At 41.2% G+C, this 22,642-nt stretch overlaps 1 protein-coding gene across 18 annotated transcripts in view; it reads right to left on the minus strand.

The window, feature by feature from the left end:
- ncam1a (neural cell adhesion molecule 1a) overlaps positions 1-22,642 on the minus strand; it is a 212,581-nt gene that overhangs the window by 68,854 nt on the left and 121,085 nt on the right. For all 18 annotated transcript variants that reach the window (XM_029447458.1, XM_029447457.1, XM_029447461.1 and 15 more), the window contains exons 2-4: positions 3,492-3,566; positions 1,853-2,062; positions 840-983 (exon numbers count right to left, since the gene is read on the minus strand). In XM_029447458.1, the coding sequence (XP_029303318.1) occupies positions 840-983; positions 1,853-2,062; positions 3,492-3,566 (429 nt within the window). The remainder of the gene's footprint in view (positions 1-839; positions 984-1,852; positions 2,063-3,491; positions 3,567-22,642) is intronic.

Consider the following 22,642-nt stretch of genomic DNA (forward strand, 5'->3'; position numbering starts at 1 on the left):
TGTGTTTACAGGCAAAGCAACACTTGTTTAGAAGGGATCAACAGTGGAGGAAAGGATATAATGTATCAAAGATCCTATGGACCTTTTGATTTTTTTCTTCGCTGCTGTAATTGTGACTCAGCGTTGGGATTCATGGTACGGGCTGCTCATTACAGTTGATTACAGTTTCCGCCCTCTGTCCGGGAGCGAGCTAAACACTTTTCAGAACCTCCTTTCAAGCCGAAAAGGCTGAAATGAGATTTTCAGACAACAAAAACAAGTGCTCTTAAAACCCTAATTTCTATTTCTTCAAGTGTCAAACAATTAAAGATGGTGTTGAGGGAAATCTGGTAAAGAATATATCCTGAGAGAATATAACACGACAGAGTAACCTCTGTATTCTTTAGCTTGTTAAACTAGCTTCCCTGCATAACTTGGTAGGTCTAGATTGCATTGTTTCTGTTATTGTTAGCGACAGCAGTGGCAGACAGACAGACCTTATAGTGTTAGTTATTCTCTTATCCTTTCATTTTTCCTTCAGTTTTTCACATTATTTTAGGGATCAGAGTAACTCTCCTATTTGGGGAATTTAAGGACTTCATGCTGGGCCCAAAAAATACAATTTCCATGTTCATGCATCATCTATGTGGTCCAAAGCTTCCCCACTGGAAATTCATGGCTTTGTTCATAGATGACCGCCAGCAGGAGAAGGAGATGACGAAGAGTGTGGAAAATTGATTGGAAAGCTTGGACTTGCAGACAGCATTGGCATGAAGGTATGAGGTGACGAGATGGGAAGAAAGGTTGCAGGTGAGAAAGTAGCTCAAGCATTGGACCATTTTGTATTTGGACCGGCTTACCGTCTTTGGCAACCTGGATCTTGGAGCCCTTGTGCTTCCAAATGATGGAGGGTGGCGGCGAACTGATCACGTTGCAGACTATGTCAGCGTCATCGCCTTCATTGAACTCCTGTGGGCTGGGAGCGCTCTCGAAGGTAATCTTTTCTGTAGAGACGTGAAAAGCACATACATTATACATTTTGTAAATATTTTACTTCTAAAGGGGAAAACTCTCAAATCCCTTATTTAGATCTTACCGTTGATTATTAGTATAAAGATGCACCATATGGTTGAGATTGGTTTAGTTTTTATTTAATAACAGATGGGGTTGGAAGAGAGTCAAGGTAAAGACGGTTCAAAGACTCTGAGTCCTCGTTCAGGCAGACAAGAGGACCGTGTGAAAAAACACTCTCAGTCATTTCAATGAGACGACGTGGGTTTCTGTATTTCTCCTGTTTACCTCGTGACCAGAGATGTCCTTCCTCCTAATATTAACTGGCATGAAGTGTTTTGGCATCTGATAAGACTTCACACTCATCAATCTGTTACTCAAACAGGACTTCCTAGATTATATTTATTTGTCTTTCCTGAAACAACACGACCCCATGAATGCAAACACAGGGCTGCCTTTGGTCTGAAAATGGACTTAAGTAAGAGATTAAGTCGTACAACAAGTTACATTTGTATTATACAAAATGGTTTTTGCCAAAAATTGAATTGCTCCCTGGATTCTGAACACAATCCAGGAAGAAAATACATTTGAACAAAGCTGTCAAAACCAATTAACGGAATACAAACCTAATTTCTAGCGACAGAATAAGGTCTGCAGTAATTGCTATGTTCTCGGACGTTGCAGAGGGTTGTTCTGGGTTGTTCTGGGTTGTTTCCTGTTTCTTTCTCAAAAGTCAATTGGCTAATTTAAATCATTCTCAAAAAACAGTTTCGTCATAATGCAAATTCATAACGCACATTGCATGACGCATACATTTATTTGTGTTTTGCTGTAAATTAGTATAAAAAAAGACGAGACTTACGGAAGATCTTCACTTGGACTGTGGCCTGGGCCTCTTTGTCGCCGTTCTTTGCCACACACTTGTAGATACCGGCACTGTCCACGTTGGCGTGGTATATGGTGAGGGTTGACATGGTTTCATCTCCGCGGCTAACAATAATGTCTGGCCTGTTGGGAAGGATCTTCTCCCCACTGGGGGCGTACCAGTCAATGTCTTTAGCATCTCCCACCACTGAAACACAGAGAAGGGAATGAGAGTGAGCCAAGGAATCATTAAGCAAGTATTAACTCGACCCTGTTGAAACCTTGCAAATGAAACGTTACACCTCAAGCGGCTTTCCTTTCAGTAGTTTCAAATGTATTCAGTTACAGGTATGTATGATGTATGACATCATAGATATGTAAGTACCTTTAGGCAAGACTCTGTGCTTGCATGCTATTCTGTGACTAAAAATAAGACTCAAAATGGAAGATATAACAAAAGAAGTCATTATTACTTCTACAAGTCAGAAAAGCTGATATCTACACCCCATAAATCAAGAACTGTTGGTGCGATGATGGCTTTGAAACATTATTGTTAAATCAAAGCCCAAATCCCTGCAGTAGACGTTTTTTCAAGATCACACTTAATATGCTAACTAAATGATAAAAAGATTGGTATAAATTATTTCTATTTGCCCAGTAGGACGGAGAATTATTCAGTAGGAGGAAACTTTCACTGGAGGAAAAATTCGATAACGATCACTCATTTTTTAGAAAGGAGAGTGCAAGCTGAGACGTTTTTGGTTTCCCTGAATCATAATGCCATCTCATCTCTTAGAGAACACAAAGGGCCCTAAATGCATTTAGACATCCTATCCAATGGGATGATTGGCGTTCAAGCTAAAGCCATGTTCGTTCATTGAACAAAAAAAAAGGAATAAATTGGCAAGGCTTCACGTTCCACCTGCACAGAGATAATGAGCTTTGCTTTCTTCATGGTTTTATTCTCACAGGAGGTTTTCTGTGAAGCAACAGGTCTGCAGAGGGAGTGGTTACTGATTCAGTACACAGTCATTTCCTTTTTAAAAGGGTTAGGTCATGCAAACTAAAGACAACATATTTTCTTACTTTCAGTGGGGGATGAGACTTTAACTACATGCATTGTTTTTTAATTTGGGTGGGCATAAGTTAACGTGTAGATTCTGTAGTTAGAGTGTGATAATAACTGTGACCCTCTGACTGGAATGCTTTTATTCATGTAGCAAATGTTCTATAATGTCAGACAGCTGACCCACCACCTTCATCTCAGACAAGCTGACAACTGCAAATGTTCATTCAACGGTGCCAACACAGAAAGCCTAAGACCTCTCTCTCATTATCTCTTCAGACTGCGTCTCGTTCTTTCCTCTTCTAAGCCCTCTTCCTTACCTGACTGTGATCCTAACTTCCCACTAGCTCCTCAGAAAAAAACGGCTCAATTAATTTATCCTTGTCTTCTGTCTCAAATGTCTGTGTGCTTGTAATGAGAGTATATTCACAAGTACACCAGTATCATTATTTAAACCAACGTGTATCACAACTTTATCAGATGATCTAAATGAATTCTCCCAGTATATTTTAAATGAGGTGACATTTGCATTGAGGCAGGTTAAATTAGATATGTTTAAGATCACTCTTACCTTCACAGAGGAAAAACTTGGACTCTCCGACGCTGATCTCTCCTTGGGTCGGAGTGATTTGCACCTGGATGGCAGCTGGGTAAAGAAAAGAAGAAGGGACAGAATATACATTAGTCGGTGGTTGCATCCAAAGGAATGGTGACACAGGGGCAAAGCACAATAAGGCAAGGCTCAAAATCAAATTGCTTCGCCTGCTCAAAAGAACAACCATTTTCCGTGCATACCCTCTATGAATGAAACTCTGGGATGAAATTTCTGTGCTCACTAGAGTGCAACATCTCGATGTGCAGATGGGTTATGTGTCTAGATTTCCTGCAAGGGCAGTGTTGAACTGTCTGGTTGTTAGAAGGCTCCCTTGATAAGGATGTATTGTACATAGAAGGCATCGCTAATGGTGCAATCAGTTATACATTCTTCATGCATTCAGGTGGCTTTGAACTATGTGAGAAAGGGCCAACTGTTTTGTGTACTCTTGAATATTTGTCACCATTGTTGGCCCTCTTGTTAGCCAGGACACTCACAGCTAGCAAGCATGGAGTTAAAGCTGGGGACAATCAAACATATCATGCATCAGGCACACTACTATTAAACAAGTATTTTATTCGGGATATTTCATATGAGTATTCTTAAAAACATGAGGCACATATAAGGTATAGATGTCACGGCCACGCCTCCTGTCATTCCTTGTGTTTCTAGTGTTTTCCCTTTCCCCTGTGTCGCATGCTTGTTTCTCTCTCTGTGTATGTGTCTGTGTTGTGGGCGTGTTGCCCCCCTCACTCTCCCTTGATTGCAGTTCAGTCAACTCACCTGCTCCAAACCTCACTCCTGCCATCCATTAACTCATCAACCCAGCAGTATATCAACCCCAGTCTTCAGCTACTTGTCGCTTGATTGTCTACTCAGCTACAGTGGTAGTTTGTGTCTATAGCTGCTTGAATTGGGGATTCAAGTACATTTGATTGTGTGTTTTTTTGTATTAACTCTTACTAGTGATGGCGAGATGAAGCTTCATGAAGCACTGAAGCTTTCAATCCAATTGGTTCACTCATGGGCCAAAGCTTCATGGTTCTTCATTTGCTCTACTGCTCCATCAAGTGGACAATAAATGTGAAACTGGCAGAGTGATTATAATGGCATGGCTTAGGTGTGTGAAGTAGTGATGGGCAAATGAAGCTTTTATGAAGCACTGAACTAGCCAATTGTTTCGAAAATGGGTTAATTACTCGAAGCTTCCTGCGAAGTGCAAGGCTGCAGTGGATTTAAAGTATCTTTGCCTTGAAAATTCTTTGACGCACACATCTAAGATGTATGAATATCATGTTCTATTTAAAAATAAAGATTGATGATTGTGTGTACGTGTTATTGAGAAGAGAGTGCTGGGAAAAAGATGTGGGCTTTTTACGCCTTAAATGATACAATACAAATGCAATACCAACAACTCAACAGCAACAACGCATACTACGACAACAACCCACAAATTCGCGGTTATATAATTTCTCCCCCTTATATTTCGTATCGCACGCCAAACCTGCCGTACCACGTGACTGATTCAGGAACAGGTTCGCGAGGCTTCGAACGTCATCACATACGTCAACACAAGCATCTTCACAAAAATCTTCCGCGATTACTCGACACACGCTCCGAAGCCTCGACACGGAAGGACACATCACTAACTCTTACTGGTTTTTGTGCTACAGGATCCCTGGCTTCCTGTCTACCCGCCTGCCTGCTACCTGCTACCCACTTCACCCTCTGCCTCCACGAGCTGGATGTTCACCGTCCTCCATCCCCTTTCCCTGGAAACCCCTTCAATAAACCTCCCACCTATTGCTCCAAGTTTGTGTCCTGCGTTTGGGTCCTTCCCTTGTTGCACACGTGACAATAGAGAGCTGATGTTACTTCCTGGTTAGCTGCTGTTCCACTATCCTCTGCAACTCAATGTGATCTCTAAGGTCATCTGTCTATCCCAAAAGTTTAAACTTTGTTCCTCAAGTTCACGATTCTACAGATGAGCATATGAACAACACCTAATCGTCAGCATACAAAAACACTACAGCCGTTTCTCCCCATTACTGATGTTCACTCACACTTTGTTTTAATGTCATCTTTCAACTTCTAAAAACTATAATCTGTGCTTACTCAATATGTCTAAGGGGATTGGTGCTCGCTGTCAGTTCTCAAAGCTTTCATTCAAGTCGCCTCTGTCTGACAAGTCGGTGACGTTTAACCTCAAGACCAATAGGGGTGAGCTGCAACTCATACTGATGAGCCAGGTTGTGCTGTAGGTATTTAGTAATTGTTGTTTGTATGTTTTACCTTTATCTTCATGTCAATAGTACGAGTTGCGTCTGCAGAGCCAGAGGTAGTGATAAGAAGCCATACATTTAGCTAAAGACCTTTCCAAAGTGAAAGCTGTTCATGAATCTTGTTCCTGTGACCCTGCGATAATCAACGGTCTGACTCTTCGGTCTGACATCTGACAAAATCAAAGCGAGTAAAAGCATGCACGAGGCACCTCATTAAACTAGAAAAGAAGAAGGATAGCAAATGAGGCAAATTATCTGACTGACGACAATAATAGAGTTCTGAATACTGAGAAAAGAACGAGGTATTTCGAATGTCATGCATTTGTAGTTAGTTTAGCTACAGTGACATAACTAACACATTAAAATGCTTTCATATTCAAGGAAAAGTGTTAAAATGTGTAATCATCACTTGCATGTGAGCACCAACATGTGATGGTTTTTAAATGTGACACGTTTTAATTTAAGACTCTCTTCACTGATGTGTAGCATGGAAGCATGGAACACTGCGAAGCAGAAACTCCACTGAATCGTGAGTCGGAGCTTGACAGAGAAATCCCACTGGGCGAGTCAGTCTGAGCCCAATCCTCACCAGGACATTCATGGGAATGGTTTGAAAAGATTCATTTCAAAGACAGGTAGCCAGCTATCATGACAGCACAATGAGACATTGCGCTTTCATGATGTGACAATTTCAGAGCTATAGAAACACATCAGTGACTGATTAGAGACGGTCACAGCGGTGGCTTTTGTAGTTCTTTTTTTTTTTTACCACTGCACACTTCATAGCGTGAACAGCCATCACCATTATTCTGTGGAGCTGGACTTGGTGTAAGCAGCATATAAAGCTTCATACATTTACACAATAAGCTTTTGTGTTTAGTGTCGCCATGTTAAGTTGTGTTAAGTCTCAAGGAAGCTCTCCCCTTGTGGATACCGTTTTATATTCTGTAAGTACCAACAAACACACGGGAACTTTAGCATTGTTCAAACGCATCTACAAGTGATCTGCGTACCGGCGTCGCATTACTTCACCACCTTTGCTACCGAGACAAGACAAACATGACAGGTTGCTTGAAAGGTCAACACATTCTGTATTTCACCTGGTCAAGGACAGTGTCTGATATTGATTTTCATTCGACAATTCAGGGTGAGAATATTATCTCCCTGATGGCTTAGACAAAGAGTCATACAAATATTGATCTGCAGTAAAACACTGCCTCTGCCACATACATGACCCCTCCTTTGTTCCAGGCTATGCAGGCTCTAGAGGCATGCAAAAGCACTGTGTTTGTTTTGACAGGCTGAAGGTAGATACAAAGAAAACAACCTATCCATTTCCTTCCCTCATCTAGTAAGATCAAGGATACCATGCTGCAAACCCTGGCCATGCCTCCTCAGACTAGGACAACGGGCCAAAAATCAACTGATCATATCTGCAACACTAAAGACAACAGAAAGGAGTTCAGGCGGTGTGGGAAAGAGAGTTATTCTGTAAATGTCTAAATACTTGTACAGTGTTTCCAGGATGAAGTGCTTGTTGAGTCTCATGCATCAAGCAAAAGTGAGAATTAGAAGAAGGATTTTCCCTGTTCATATAAAGCACTGACGGTTTGCCTCGGCCGTGGCCTTTCTGCTCATTTAAATAACATTCTCTCTTTAGACATGGTTATTGTGTAATGACGGTCACATTCATGTCAATTCAAGTTCAAGTTTTAGGAGGTATTGTCAAAATAAATGCCAGGGAGTCATAATATTAGGTGAACTTCTCTTGTGGATCATTGAGGACAGAAACCATTTTCTAATTTCTCTACTTGATTTTCAAATCATACTTAAAACCGGTGCTGTAGACCCAAAAGACAAAGTGCAACATGGACTGACAGATTTACAATTGATTGCATTTTGAAATAATGGTTGTAATATTCTGTGCATTTATTGTAAAATGCATTTATTTTGAGAGTTGTGTGACTTTTTCAATTTGGATGGACTGAAAATGCTCAGCATTAATGTAAATTATATACAATTTGTTGTAAATATGCCAAAAAAAATGCCAGTGTTACCCTTCAAAGTTTTCATCAAAGCACTGAAATTAAGAAAGACCTGACCTAAATTACATGAATTAAAGGAAAAGTATGAAGCTCAGAATCAAAGGAGATTTGGGGGAAGGGGGTGTAGATTAACAGAAGGGATAAAAAGAAGTGCTTGGCACAGTGAGGACAGAGCTTGGATCAAGGATGAAGCTATCTGTGCCCCGACGTGTTCACTCATGACACCAATCTAATATCCATCCACTAAGCCTGTCCCTCACTCCCAGCACTCTCTGAAGACCCCGGAAGATTTAGAAACAATGACAGAGGGATAGATCTGTGGATTATTAAGTCTGATCAGTTGGGACAATCCTCCAAACACGCAATTACAGTAATCGCCAACTACCATCACAGCACTGGGTTTTAGAAAAAGCACTTGAGGATCCTGACATTCATTATGTTGGAAGGTTAGTTTAAGTGAGTTTAGTTGTTATATACAGGTATGGCTCGGTTTAGGGTCCAGGGCCGCGGTATTAACTGTTGCTGGAAAACACAAGTGAAACTCTGAGGCCCGCCGAACACGTCACATAGAGGCTACATCTTAAAGTGACGACTCTGCGTAACTCCCGGCTAATGAGGTGGATCATCTGTGGAGCGGAGGCCATCCCGGGTGACGCAGCAGAGCAGACAGTAAGCGGCTTCCAACCTCACCGGTCACTTAAGGCGGCCACACCTTTAATTATGCATAACTTTAAACCAAATTATAATTTTTAGAGTTATAATTGTGCTGTAAGGGTCTTAAGCACGGGGTCTACGGGGATCGACTCGCTTTTGAAGCCAGCGCCAAGTGGCCATTTGAGGAACTGCAGTTTCTGGCACTTCCGTGTTGGCTTCTCTTTTCAGTCCTGGAGGTTGACGCCTGCTAGCGGTGTACTAATGTTGGAGAGTGAAACTTAAATATTTCAGGAAGAAGCAAAACTATTTTCTTATACTAAGTACAGTCAACAAGAAACTGCAACCTACACTGTACTTGACTAACAGTCAGGTGTGTAACTGGCTGACTGTAGATACCCCAGGAGAAACCTTTGCTTCACACGTTGTACTTTAAGTCATTCACTGACAAGACAGTTTACAGCATCAAACCTTAGTGTAACCTGTTCTTTTATTCTGAAAACAAAAAATAGACAGGTTGTTCCCTGAAACTATCCATGGAGGCAATTAGAGGCCGCAGCAACCCAAGACACCAGAAGCTAAGATGGCATCCCACAGTTTACCAGCAGTGCCTCCTCACAGGTACCGTTTGCTCTCGAATGTCTCCTTGTCTTCTAAAAGCAACATGCACAACTCATTTGCAACAGTGAATACATGAAAACAAAATATGTCATGCAAATAATGCTTCTCATCAATATATTGAGCATAAATCCTCAGTACCTGTCAATACACGTTTTGATTCACCTGAGAGATAAAACAATAAAAACACCAGTACATTTATTTTTCCCTTTTTCCCCATTTCATCTATTAAAAGTCTATTCTTGTTTTTCATGAGCATTCAGGGCAATATAATCCAAATTAAACTGCACTACTATTATCCTTTAATAAGCAACGTGAGGTAGGATCTTTTATAAGAGCTCAAGTAAACTGAAAGCATTAATTAACTCACATATATATCCATACATAGACACACACACATACAACACACACACACTACACTACGCTGTGTTTGCCTTACTTAACAGCTTGCCAGCAGATTGATTATTTAAGTTATTCATTTCACAAAGTTCTGAAAGAAGTTAGACGGAAGAGCACATTCAAAGCTACTTGTGCTGAACCCAGAAGCAATATTAGCAACGGTGTATTAATTCACTGATAATCCCTCCACACTTTGAAGGAAATATGCCTGTGAGGTTTTAATAACAATGAGTACCAAAAGCACTGAGTGAAGATGTGAAAGCTGACCATTCTCTAGCGAGAGAATTATGGACTTTACGGACTGCTACAGTAAACAGGCTTTTAGCAGTCTTCTTTAATTCCAAATTATGTAACAGGATCAATATTTATACAGCCCGCTTGTCCATCTTTACTTAATTTACAGGAGTTTGTAAAGTGAACAAACAAAGGTAGCACTGCTTGGGAAAACCTGGAGTTGGATGCAGCTTCATTCCTGTCTTGGATCAGGAGGTTTGCATGCCTGATTGGAGCCTGGCAGCCGGTGGTGACTGGCTCCATTACAAGGAGGCTACAACAGTCAGCTGTTGGTGCTTAGCATGCAAGTCATGTCGGAGCAAGCACACACTATGCAGGGGCAGACGGCACTGGGTAGGGCTACACTGGGATGCATACATCAGCAGCACTGACGCGAAGGAAGCAAGTGTCTGAAGAAGAGATGCAAATGCACGATTCTGTATCTGCACTTTCCCCTCTTGTGTACAGTATGTGAATGTGATTGTTCAGTGCTATTGCTTGTGAATCCCCATGGCTTTAAAAAAAATGTCAAGACGTCAACAATGAGGATGAAGAACTGAGAAAGATCCAAGCAGGAAGCACATCCTCTCACAGCCTTCCAACGGTAAACACATTTCTCCAAAGTCATGTCGTACGGAATTAGGTAGACGGGCTCCTCCTTAACTAGCCGCAGGCAGCAAGGAGGAGTTAATGAATTCTTTGGATATAATGAGACAATTATGATATTACATTTATGCTATTCCATTTAATGTGAATGTTATGGAGATTCTGCAATTATCAAGCAAGAGAGGTGGGGAAAATGTAGAAGAAACAGAACACAAGCAGAAAGATACACGACATGCGAGTTCCCAGACTCCATTTGAAAACCCTCAAACCGGTGGTTATGTACTATAACTTGCTCCTCAAAATGTGATTTATGCCAGACATAGTGCAGCTCACTCCTCTTGACACACTGCAGATAGATTATGTTTGCAACTCTTTATCAAATGACTGCGTTGAAGGTCTGAACGCTCACAATCTCACGCCCACGCAGACACTTATGGCTTAAATAAAAAGCTTTACTTAAAATATTGTAGAGAACTCGTTTTAATCAGAGCGGGATTAATAAGAGTTTGTTTCAGGTTGTTTCTCAAGCTTCATGTGTGTAGTAGGAACAAACTATCCCTGAGACCAGGTGAAGTAAGCTCTGTGAGATCTATACTTGTAATCCAGTGTCTTTCTTTACGCAAGCGTTCACCTCACACGCCCGGCAATGAGGGGGCACTGACACACGGCTCGGAGTTAAGGTGGGACATTTCTGAATCTCTGACTGAATCAAGCCCGACACCTCATTCTCAAAAATTGCGAGGACATAAATCAAAGTAGCTGAAATAATGTGATACAACTCATGATTATTCTCATCTAATTTATTCTAATCTTCGTTGGAGTCGTGACTCTCTTCCATTTACAGTGCTCTCCTTTTAAAACCTGAAATAGCATTTATGCAAATTCCCTTACCGTTAAAATGTGTTAAACACTCTCCCATACAGTTCTGCATGTGTGAAGGTACACACTGTCCTCTGAGCTGAAGTCAGCCAAAGATTGGGTGAAGCTGATGTCATTCTTTATCTCCCCTCAGCACAAATATATCAACATTTAAAACCTCTATTCTGCATCTTCTAATAGGAAAACACTTCTTATGCATTAACTTGCTTCACACAATGTCTTTTTGCAGCTTGGACTCTGTAGCTGGAAAGGTAAAAAAAAACAGATTACATAGAACAATGTGTCGACTGTCAAAGTGTCAGACATGATCACCTCACCTGAACAATTCGAGCCTTCTTCAAAGCTGTGTCAATCAAGTGGAGTCCACTTGTGCAGCCTGATACCACATACAGTAGGACGCCTCAATGGACTCCACAGACCCACACCTAAGCTCTCCAGATAACCCTCTCTAACCCTTGCACAACTTTAAGAAGCTTTTCCACAAACTTCAAAAGGATTTCTGGCAGGCACTTCCAAAACTTCCAGTACACGTCACTACCATCATATCTTCGTGGTACTGCCTCTCTATACACTCTGCAGCTTCTTTCTAAAGCCTTTCTCTGACCTGCCAGTCAATCCACAGAAACACCTGACATGGCTCCCAGCAATCCGATCGCCCCCGAGGGTTATGGCCTGTTATTCTATATATATATATATATATATATATATATATATATATATATATATATATATTCCTTTTGTCCTTTTCCTTCTCGTTAAATACAAACTGTGTGATATTTCTTGAAGTAATATTATGTAAACGATTAGGATAATACGTCTTAGTAAGAATAGGGTTGATAGAAATGTGTCCACCTGTAAAGATTTGGCCGTGCCGCTATTCTCGCTGGATCTTGCAATGTTGCAAATCCAGCTGCCGCACAAGGTGACGTGATTAGGCGCACATGGGGGAGGAGAGCGAACTTGTAAGCAGGAGGTGGCATCCGAAGCGACCCAAGAGGAGGAAGAACTGACATCTTCACTGTAGTTTGTTTTGTGTTTTGTATTGCTTTACATTGCACCACCTGAAGTCAGGCAGGTATTGTTTTGCACCTTTTGACCTTAAAACCTGAAGAAATGATTGTTCTCAGGAACCTTCCATTCTGAAAACAATTTTAGTTTTATTGTTTTGTATTGTCTCATGTGAGGCGGTTGTGTTCGTTTGGACCCGAGTTCAATCATCCAAGTCTGTGAAACTCTACTGGAAGAGTGAACGCCTCCTTTGGAGTTTCGACAATGGGTGCTGCCTAACATGCCGCTCCAAAAATCTCCCGAGGGTGTTAATCGGGTTGAGATCTGGGGACGATGAAGGCCATGCTGACAGCATGAGGACGTTATCGTCCATGGACAGACCGCTACCACCAGGAAAGAACCCTGAAGGGAACAATTTGGACCCAAACCGTGCCAGGAAAATGTCACTTATAGCATAAAAGGGCCGACAAACCCCATCATTGTAGGCGTCAATCATTCAGGCCGGCACTATTCTTTAAGTGTATGGCACACATGCTGGAGTAATAGTAACAGTGGTACTACTGTAGTTACAATAATAGAATTAGCAGTAGTATATTACCTGTAGTAAGTCACCCTCTTCAGCATTTTAAAAAGGGAAATGAGTATGCAGGTTAACAGTGAATATACATAATGGCTGTTAGACTTCTTACAAAACTAACTTTGAGAATTATGTTTCCAATTTGTGTTTCAAAGCCAGATAAATGAACCTTTCAGAAGCAAATTCCAAACTGTCTCCACCACTTATCATTAACCTGCTTTACTTTGAGACCCGAACAAAGCACTCACAGCAGTTTCCATATGCTGTATGTGGGTGTCAGGCCTTAATCAAATTGACAGACATGTCAGCTACTAAGCTACTTCTCTTCGCATCTTTCAGTCATTCACCACCACAGCTTTGTCAGGATTACAGTTGTTTCCATCATTCCCCCGACCCGCCACTACTTCAGTTGTCATCCAAGTTGCATTGCAAGTGTAGAGGAGTGAATGTGAAAGAACACAAATGTGTACTGCAAAAATCAACAGTTTCAAGAGCTTCTTTCCTTTAACCTTTATTGTAAAAAGTTTGAGACTAACTAGGGTATGGTGTGACATACAGCTTCATATTTGCCCCAAGAAAGTGCTGTCTCACTTCATCACCTTCAAATATAGAACTCCCTGACACATTTCCAATAGCTGCTCCTCTTCTGTCATTATTAATATGTGGATATTAAACAGAGGCCAAACAATGAAATGTCTTTTTTTGTGTCCCTGACTAATTTGAGCCTCCACATTCTGACAGCATCTAATTACTAAACCTGGAGAAAATGCTTCACAAAGGGCTTAGAGACTGAAAAGGGCAGCAGAAGAGAGAACAAACAGCTACAACATGAAATCTGTCTGTGAATACATTACATGTAAACCCAGTTGGTGTAAAGGGCGGAAGGACTAAAGATTATAAAACCCAAGGTAAAGATCTAAAGTGCTGGCAGCAGCCCATTGAAGCTGCAGCTGAGGAGTACAAGTGTTAAGAAAAATCCATGGCACTCGGCCCAGAACATAAAGCGATATTGTGAGTACAAAGGTGACATTTTGTCTGGATATTGGTACAAGAGGAAAACTTTTAGAGTATCCAGAATGAAAAGGGTTCCTCCTCTGATGAGCATGAATGTTCTCAGTAAATCTTAGGGTAAAATGTGTCTGATGGTAGGTTGCTCGAGGAAAAAGGTCAGATGTTCAACACCATGAATAACCAATCACTTGGCCTTTATTTTACCATTTCATGGAACAAAATCTCTGTTGGAGGGAAATGTTGACCTGATGTTGGTGCTAGAGAGTCGTGCACTTGACCAAAATGTTGATACTGACACTTAAAGTCGGCTCTGGAAAGCTTCCATTTATCTGCACTTCTGAGCCAGAGCAGATCATGAAAAGGTTTTCCAATTTTAACCAGGCCTGACCTAAATATGCCTCGGCTCCTACCAATTAACTTGATGCAGGGTCTGTCTGTCATAAGGTCAAATCCCCTGGTACATTATAATTAACAGCAATACAAGTGAGGCCAAGCTTCAACTTGGAGAGAGAGAAAATGTAATATGAATTGAGGACAGAAATTAAAACGGATTTTCTCAACCAAAACAATAATCATATTAGCATTATAAAAAACAACATCCTTAAAATGTAATTACTGCATGTATTAGCTTTTTTTTACCTCAAACATTCTACAATATATCCAAAGATATGTGCATGCAGGAAGTCACTTTGCATGAGTGTGAACCAGGCAGGCTATTCTGGTCTGTGCCGAAATAACTCAGTTCAGCTACGCCAAGGATGAAACCAAACTCTGCTGCGGTGACTGCTGGCAACTCATTATGTCTTCTTTGAAAATGTAAATAAAAACAACAACAACACAAATCCTACTTCCAAAAAATGAAAAACTAAGACATGAAATGGAGTGGCTGTTTGTCCCTTCCACTTTCAGCACTTTCTTTTCTGCATCAGTTGAAGCTAATTGCTTTTAAGAAGCTTTAGACACGTCTGTATTTGCCCCAAGTTGTAGCAGAGACATTTACCAAATGAAAAATAACATGGTGCTTTCCACGTTCTCTTATAAATGACAAACGTGAAAACCACTGGGGGCAGCGTCACATCGAGCAGCTCCTCTGTCTGAAATACTTAGGGTGTTGACGATGCAATGGGAACCCTAATAAACATGATTCTGGCACACTGAGGGTGCAAAGTCTTTGTGCGACTCGTTTTTCATTGATTTCTCCTGCGGTTTTAACAGAAACCAACCTCACATTTTAGCAGGAAGGTTAAAGAGAGTCCAAACATTGATCCTGGCCTGATATGGTGGCTGATGGATTTTTTTAACTGAAAGGTCACAACGTGTGAAGGTCAATAGCGTTTTATCAGATATTCTTTTTTCCTCCAGTAGATCGACTCTTTATTTGTCTTGTACACTAACGCGAGCCAACACCAACATGAGAGTTGTTATATCATTAAGTTCGCAGACTATACTGTGATCAGAGGCCTGCGGTGGAGGGATTCAGACTGGTGCAAGTCGTCCCTGTTGGACATTTGTTCAAAAATGAAAGATATGACAATAGATTTCAAAAAGAAACCTACGGTCATCTCTCCTGTGGTGATTATTGATCAAGTTGTCTTGACACTGATGACGATCTGACCTTCGAGATTCTTGTGGATGATGTGTGTAGAAAAACCCACCACGGACTGCTATTAGCCGACTAAAGATGTATTCTTCTTTTGCCCAAAACTAATGTTACTGAAGGAAATAAATGGAAAACTGTGAAGGGAGGCAGGAACCGAGTGTCTCCATTGCTTTTTAACATCCACGTTTTGTTTTGGTTTTAGTATAAGTCCAGTATCTTTCATGTGTTCTCTCTGCCTGCTTAAAGGCCATTGGGAGTAAAATTGCCAGTGTGCACCCTAATTAAGTAATGAGGCCAAAGGGACTAAAGCGCTGCACCCATCCTCTTTCTCCGTCTGACCCTGAGGTTGCTCTGCATCTCACCGAGCTGATAATCCCTGCAGAGCTACAGAACACGCCCTAACATACTAATGGTTAAGAAACACGCAGCACCAGCAGTCAGTAGATCATCTAACTATATCATTTTACAACATTTCTACACTTCAGAGGAAACACAATCAGTACCATGACCTCACTTTGCTTTATTTTGTATTATTACTAGTCATTTAGCAGACACTCTTATCCGGAGCAACTTGCAGTGGACTAACTACAGGGACAGTCCCCCTGGAGCAACTCGGCGTTAAGTTCTCCGTGGTGGCAGGCCCTGGTATTGAACTCACCTTCCGGTGTTCTGTTTGGCTCTATTTGAAACCACCACATGGTTTATAGGGAACAGCGTGTGCAGCCTCTGCTTTGTTTGCTGTACTATAAGATGTCACAGTTGCTTAATAAGGCTCATTAAATCCTTTGCTAATATAAAACATATAAATGAGTAGAGCTGTAATAGCATAACATTCTATAAACTAACCTTACTGTCCTCCATATGAGCACGAACGATGATCCAAAACAGCTTTCATTTAACTTTACTGACTCACAAAGCTTCTCTAGTACACGGAGTATCTGAGGAGCTGCCATTGTGTTATCCTTCATGGCCCAGCAGCCTCATCTGAATTGTTGACAGTGGCTAAATGACCCGAGAGGCACTTTTGGCAGCGAGTGGTTTAGATAAACTTGCTGAAATGGAGTCAGACGGGGCTTCCACTCCAGGCACCCAGAGAGCCCCTTGGCTCCAGGGTCGATTGGGTATCGCCATCTACTCCTCCAAAAATACCATTTTGCAGATACAAGTCACACTTTTACGTTTGCACAAGATAGACAGATAATGTTCAAATCTGGATTCCATTTCCAAAAGCAATCTTTAAACCGGATATGGGAGCTATGAAAGGTTGACCCCTTTTAAGTGGATCAGTCATAACTACAATTTGGACAATCCAAGATTTCAGTCTCTAAGAGAAAATTGGCACCTTTCAAAAGCTGATCCTATAAATCAGCTGAACTAAATGAAATATGTACAAAACCTCATCACAATGACAATAAAGTATTTCTGTCACAGAGGAGGACAGACTATTCCACAGAGCATGACAGTTGGAAGGGGATCAAAAGAATCAGGTTGATCTGGTGTTTTACAGAAAGGGGAGGCTGAACTCAGTCTACACGTTCATCAAGTGGATGGCCTTCACTTATTGGGTCAATGACTTCCTTCTTAACTTTCTATCTTTTCTTCCTGATAATGGTGGTGATTGGTGTAATAGGGAGAAACACAGGGACAGAGTTTATGTGTATGTATATCGACTTAATCTCATTACAACTACGATACCCAACTTAATGACCTAGTTTGGTTTAAAACCTAATTTCTGATATGTTCAGCCATTCAAATAGATCTACCATTGTGCAATCAACCAATCAGAGCCTTGTAGACAGGATAAGGATGGCAATATCATCTGCAACGCCAACTCTGCAGCGTCTGTGTTGACCGAACCATTGTGGGCACAATGATGGATGTAATGACAAACACTTGGATAATTCTTTTTTTTGTTAGGTCCGTTTTCTTTTTCTGTGTTTTTGCAACTTGTAGTTTCCTGTTTATTTCCTATACTGCGCATTCATGACACAACTTTCTGTCTTGTATTCTCGACAGGTAGTGGCTCATGTTTCCTATGTGAGAGTGTGTGTAGAAGGAAAGAAATATGTAGAAATTGTAATATAAGATGTATGTTAAAAACATGCCCAGAGCAAGACACAAAGCAATGTGTTCTTTGCAACACGAAGCAATGTAGTTCATAGGAAGTGGTCTTAATTTAGAAAAACACCACACTACCAATACCCCTGGTGTGAGAAATAGTCTGAGCCATGTTCTCATTCGTTACGGGTAATTATACAGAGATATTGCCATTAATCTGACAGTGATGTATGGGTGTTTAAATATGCTAAACATAGCACTTTTACAGCAAACTGGGGGCGACCTGTATGTGTGTGTATGGTGTAGTTTAACCTGTGGTGGATGAGGGAGGATAAGATGTGGCGTGTGTCCCAGCCACATGCACCCTCAGCCTATATAGCCCACTGAATCAAACTGAGCCCGCAGTGAGGATTGGATATGGCAGGATCCATGAACAGCGGCTAACCTTAAATCCAATTGAATCTTTTGCAATCGCTTTACAGCCTCTGGCCAGTTCTGTGCTTATTCCTCACACCATCCCTCACAGGACCAGAGACACTTACTTCTCTTGGTAAGCACTTTCAGTATCATCCCCACACAGACATAAATGCATACCAAAGCAACGCTCATTCACAAAGCAGCAGATGATATAATAAGGAGCCAGAGTAGATATTAAGAAACAGAAACCGTAACCGCTGGGATGTGGTTTTGGATTTATAATTGATGGGGATTCCACACTGGCTGCTTCAGATAGAATGAAACTCTTTTACATAATTGAGAATGGCTTGTTAATGCATTCCTCTTGAGCCTTTCCATTTGTCCATGCACTTCTTGATGGAAGCTTCAGCTGACAGCTCTTCCACAAACAAAAGGGCGTTCATCTTTAAGCGTTTACACACATCACCAGGGTATATCTGAGAGTCGGCTGGAGAACTTTCTTGTAACCTTTCCTGAACCCTTTGCTGTCAATCACCCGACAGAGTGATGATACAGACCCCCTGAAAGATGACTTGTTCTCGCAACTGAGACACTATCTATCACTCAAGCGCAGCTGCAACTTGGATATCCTTCAGCTGCTATATGGAGACCTTAATCCAGATCTCAATGTGGTCTAAGCTCCCTTAGCACATATGAATCTCTATCAAAGACAACAGTTACAGACCACCTTGTGAGTGTGTGCTGTGCCATACAGATTCAGGAACAAGCAAGAAATCATTTATTAAGAGGAAAAATATGTCTGGTTGCTATATAATTAAAGAAGACATTAATATTCTATCCATCCATCTTCTACCTCTTATCTGGGGTCGGGTCGCGGGGGCAGCAGCTCCAGTAAGGAACCCCAAACTCCCCTTCTCCGGGCCACATCCTCCTGCTCCGACTGGGGGATCCTGAGGCGTTCCCAGTGAGGAGATATAATCTCTCCACCGAGTCCTGGGTCTTCCCCGGGGTCTCCTCCCAGCTGTACCTGGAACACCTCCCTAGGGAGGCGCCCAGGTGGCTCCTTACTAGATGAACCACCTCAACTGGCTCCTTTCAACGTAAAGCAGCAGCGGCTCTACTCCGAGTCTCTCCTGATGGCTGAGCTTCTCACCCTATCTCTAAGGGAGACGCCACCCGTTTGAGAAAACACATTTCGGCCGCTTGTACCCGTGATCTCGTTCTTTCGGTCATGACCCAGCCTTCATGACCAGAGGTGAGGGTAGGAACGAAGATCGACCAGTACATCGAGAGCTTTGCCTTCTGGCTCAGCTCTCTTTTTGTCACAACGGTGCGATAAAGCGACTGCGGTACGCCCCCGCTACTCCGATTCTCCGGCCAATCGCTCGCTCCATCGTCCCCTCACTCGCGAACAAGACCCCGAGGTACTTGAACTCCTTCACTTGGGGTAAGGGCAATGTATAAATTATATATATGTATATTCATTGCAAATAGAAACAAGACAAATAGAGGGACACCTGTGGAACTTTGAATGTTAGTATCAGCATACTGTAGTACTGATTAGTTCTTCATGGCCGCTGTAAAGCGATCCCTTAAATGACTGACTAAAAATGACTTTACTGACAATTTTCATTTCACACTGTGACAAACAGCGCACATCATTCTGTCACACGTTGATTCAACACTGTATAATCTCTCATTGCTTTCACACAAAATGCAAACACATTTTTGCAAACTTGTAAACAGCCTCCATCATCTTTGCATCCGTTTATGCACGTTACCAGTGTGTAAGTCCTCACAAGCGAAAAGCTAAATCCAAGTACAATGTGTAAGAAAAACAAATGTGATTTGTGGGTTTACAGATAATGTTCTGTGTAATATGTGTAACAAATAGAGCCGCTTTTGGTCAGATGAGTGTATTTCAGTAATGCCACTTGGTATTGCAGACATATTACAAAGTACCCTTTCAAGTATTTTAAAATGAGGTAGCACACAACACTGAGTACTGATCTCATGGCTGCTCTAAAGCATGTCGTCAAGTGCCACTTTCCACTGAGCACCATAAAACATCACGTGATCTTAAAGCGTCACTTTGGTGCATTGACCATGAACAATACTGCAATCCAAAGCATTCAAAGGGTTTGAATTACTGCTGAACACAAGAGTATGATGAACTAAAGCTTGCTACACCATTGACAGCTGAACTGAATGGTACTCTATGAAGAGCATTAGCGCCATGTCAACTTCATTAGCCATGCAGCTGTACTTAACTTTGATGTAATAAGTGTAGCTGCAGCTGATCGTTATTATCCAAAGAGATTCTCCCTTAAAATAAACTGTGCTCGCTCTGACGACACAGGAGGAGAAGTGAAACATGAACTCACTATGAAATATATGCTAACTAATTTATGACTGTGTTAAAGTGCATTAGGCGCATATTTCTAAGTTCTCAACACCCCCCACGCCTCAAATCATTCCACCCTCGCTGTCACCCGATCATTTTGTCTGGTTTAAACGTGATTATGAAAATTCAAAATGCATAACTTCTACAGTTGGTGTTTGAACTTTAGTGGATGGCTGCTGGGCATTGGAGCCAGCTTATAAACAGGTTATAACAGAGGTCACACAGAATAGATGGTTTGTCTGGATGTCTGGTCAGGAAAATGTGCGATCTGCAAGTTTATCTGGCAAGTCTGAGACATGACAGAGACGGAGTCTGTGTGAATCCCCACATTCAATCTAAAGAGATTTTGCTCCTGACAGATTCCATTTTAATTGGATTTCGCTGTCCAATTCTTTCTGGTATAAATCTTCCTCAAAAGGACACCTGATCTGACACTTGTCATCGTCAACAAAGGCCAGAGAACCATCGATTAAATAGTTTATAGCTCTCGCCTTTGCTCAAAATGCACTTTCCTGAGCTTTGGCTATTCTAATGCAGAAGTAAGTAATAAAGTTGTTTTTTGTCTTTCGCCCTTTTCATTTTGACGAGGATGGAGCGTTCTCAAATACAATTAGAAGGTTTCAGTTTCTATCAATGCATATTAAAAAGTCCGAAAGTTATTTCTGTATATGACCAGAAGGTTGCTGCAGTTCTTCACAGTGCCCAACAGCATGCCGGAGTACAACATGTCATTTATGTGAGCGAGGTAAGAGGACACTTTATAAAAAAAAGAAGCACCTGCTTCCACCTCTTACTGAAATGAGAAGCCTTCAGATGCATCTCAGCACCAACATGAAGGATGGGATGCTTTATTCCCTCTCAGAGTTGTTCACTGTGTTTGGTATACATGGCTCCATTCTACAGTCAAAAGTCAAAGCAGTGGCAGTGAATGAGTTACACCTGTTGCTGAAGGTAATACTTAGAGATCATTTATGAATAATAACAGTAATTAACACAATGTGAATATCTACTTAATATGCTCATTGCATATGTAACAGATGCACTGATGCCAGTTCCAAATAAACAATGTAGGAACGTAGAGATGTTTCATTTACAGCAGCAGCACAAAGGCTCTGACTATTAAGAACAGAAGCAGAGAACAGGGATAGGAAAGTATGTGGATTATTTCCAAAGACAAATGTAGATGAAAGTACAGACAAAAGGATTATGAAAATGTCAAAGAATGTGTAAAGGCTGCTATTTTAATTCAGCTATTTTTATACAATTTTAATTCTGCTATATTATATTATTTTAATTCTGCAATTTTATCTGCAATTTCATCTGCTATTTTATCTGCCATTTATACTATTTTAATTCAGCTATTTTTAATGGTACTTCAGACTCATGTACATCTACACTGTGATTATTGTTCTGTAAATGCTCTTATTCTGTCCTTGTACTAATTGTTATGTTTTTGCTGTGAAGCACTTTGGGCTGCAATTCTTGTATGAAAGGTGCTATACAAATAAAGCTTATTATTATTAGTATGATTATGATTATGATTATGATTATTATTATTATTATTATTATTATTACCCTTCCATTTTTAGAGTTAAGTTCTTTTTTGGGGCTTTTTTTATTGATAGTGTAGTGAAGATTTTAAACATGGGTCGCTTGCTCTACCGGGTGAGCTACCGGGGCGCTTTGATGGCAGTATGGCCGCCATCACAGCCTTAACACGCTGCATCACATTAAAAAAGGGTTTCAACAACAACAAACACAAAGAGGAGAAGGTTCTTGTCAAGCTAAATATGTTGACACCGTCGTCTGTCACAAAACAAACACGTGACTGTGACCTTGACTTACATAATGTTTGACAAGCTCCACTGTCATGTGAGATATAAGACACCTGCCCTGTGGACTGTATGTTACAGTGAACACATGAATATCAATGAGGAGAGGCAACCTTAGCGTTACCTTCAGTGCACTGTTGGGTCGAGGCCTTAATCCACTGTCTGTTGGCAATACAAGTGTCCGTGTGTGTTTTCCATTGAAGCGTTATGAATGCAGCACAATGCAGCTGTTTTGTAGCAGGGGGTCAAGGGGAATATTTTGCTAATTTACTGAAAGGCGCAGAGGCAAAGTAATTGTGAGACAGTGGGTGGCGATAGGAATATCAACGGTTATTGCATTACAGTGAAGGTGAAGCAGAGAAGCATGACATTCCTCTTTATTGTTGCTAAAGAACAAATCAGATTAAAAAGAAGAAAAAAAACCCTGAGTATCAACACCTGAACTCTTATTTCCTAGGATTCAATAA

This window comes from Cottoperca gobio, chromosome 14, assembly GCF_900634415.1.
Source record: "Cottoperca gobio chromosome 14, fCotGob3.1, whole genome shotgun sequence".
NCBI classification, from domain to species: Eukaryota; Metazoa; Chordata; class Actinopteri; order Perciformes; family Bovichtidae; genus Cottoperca; species Cottoperca gobio.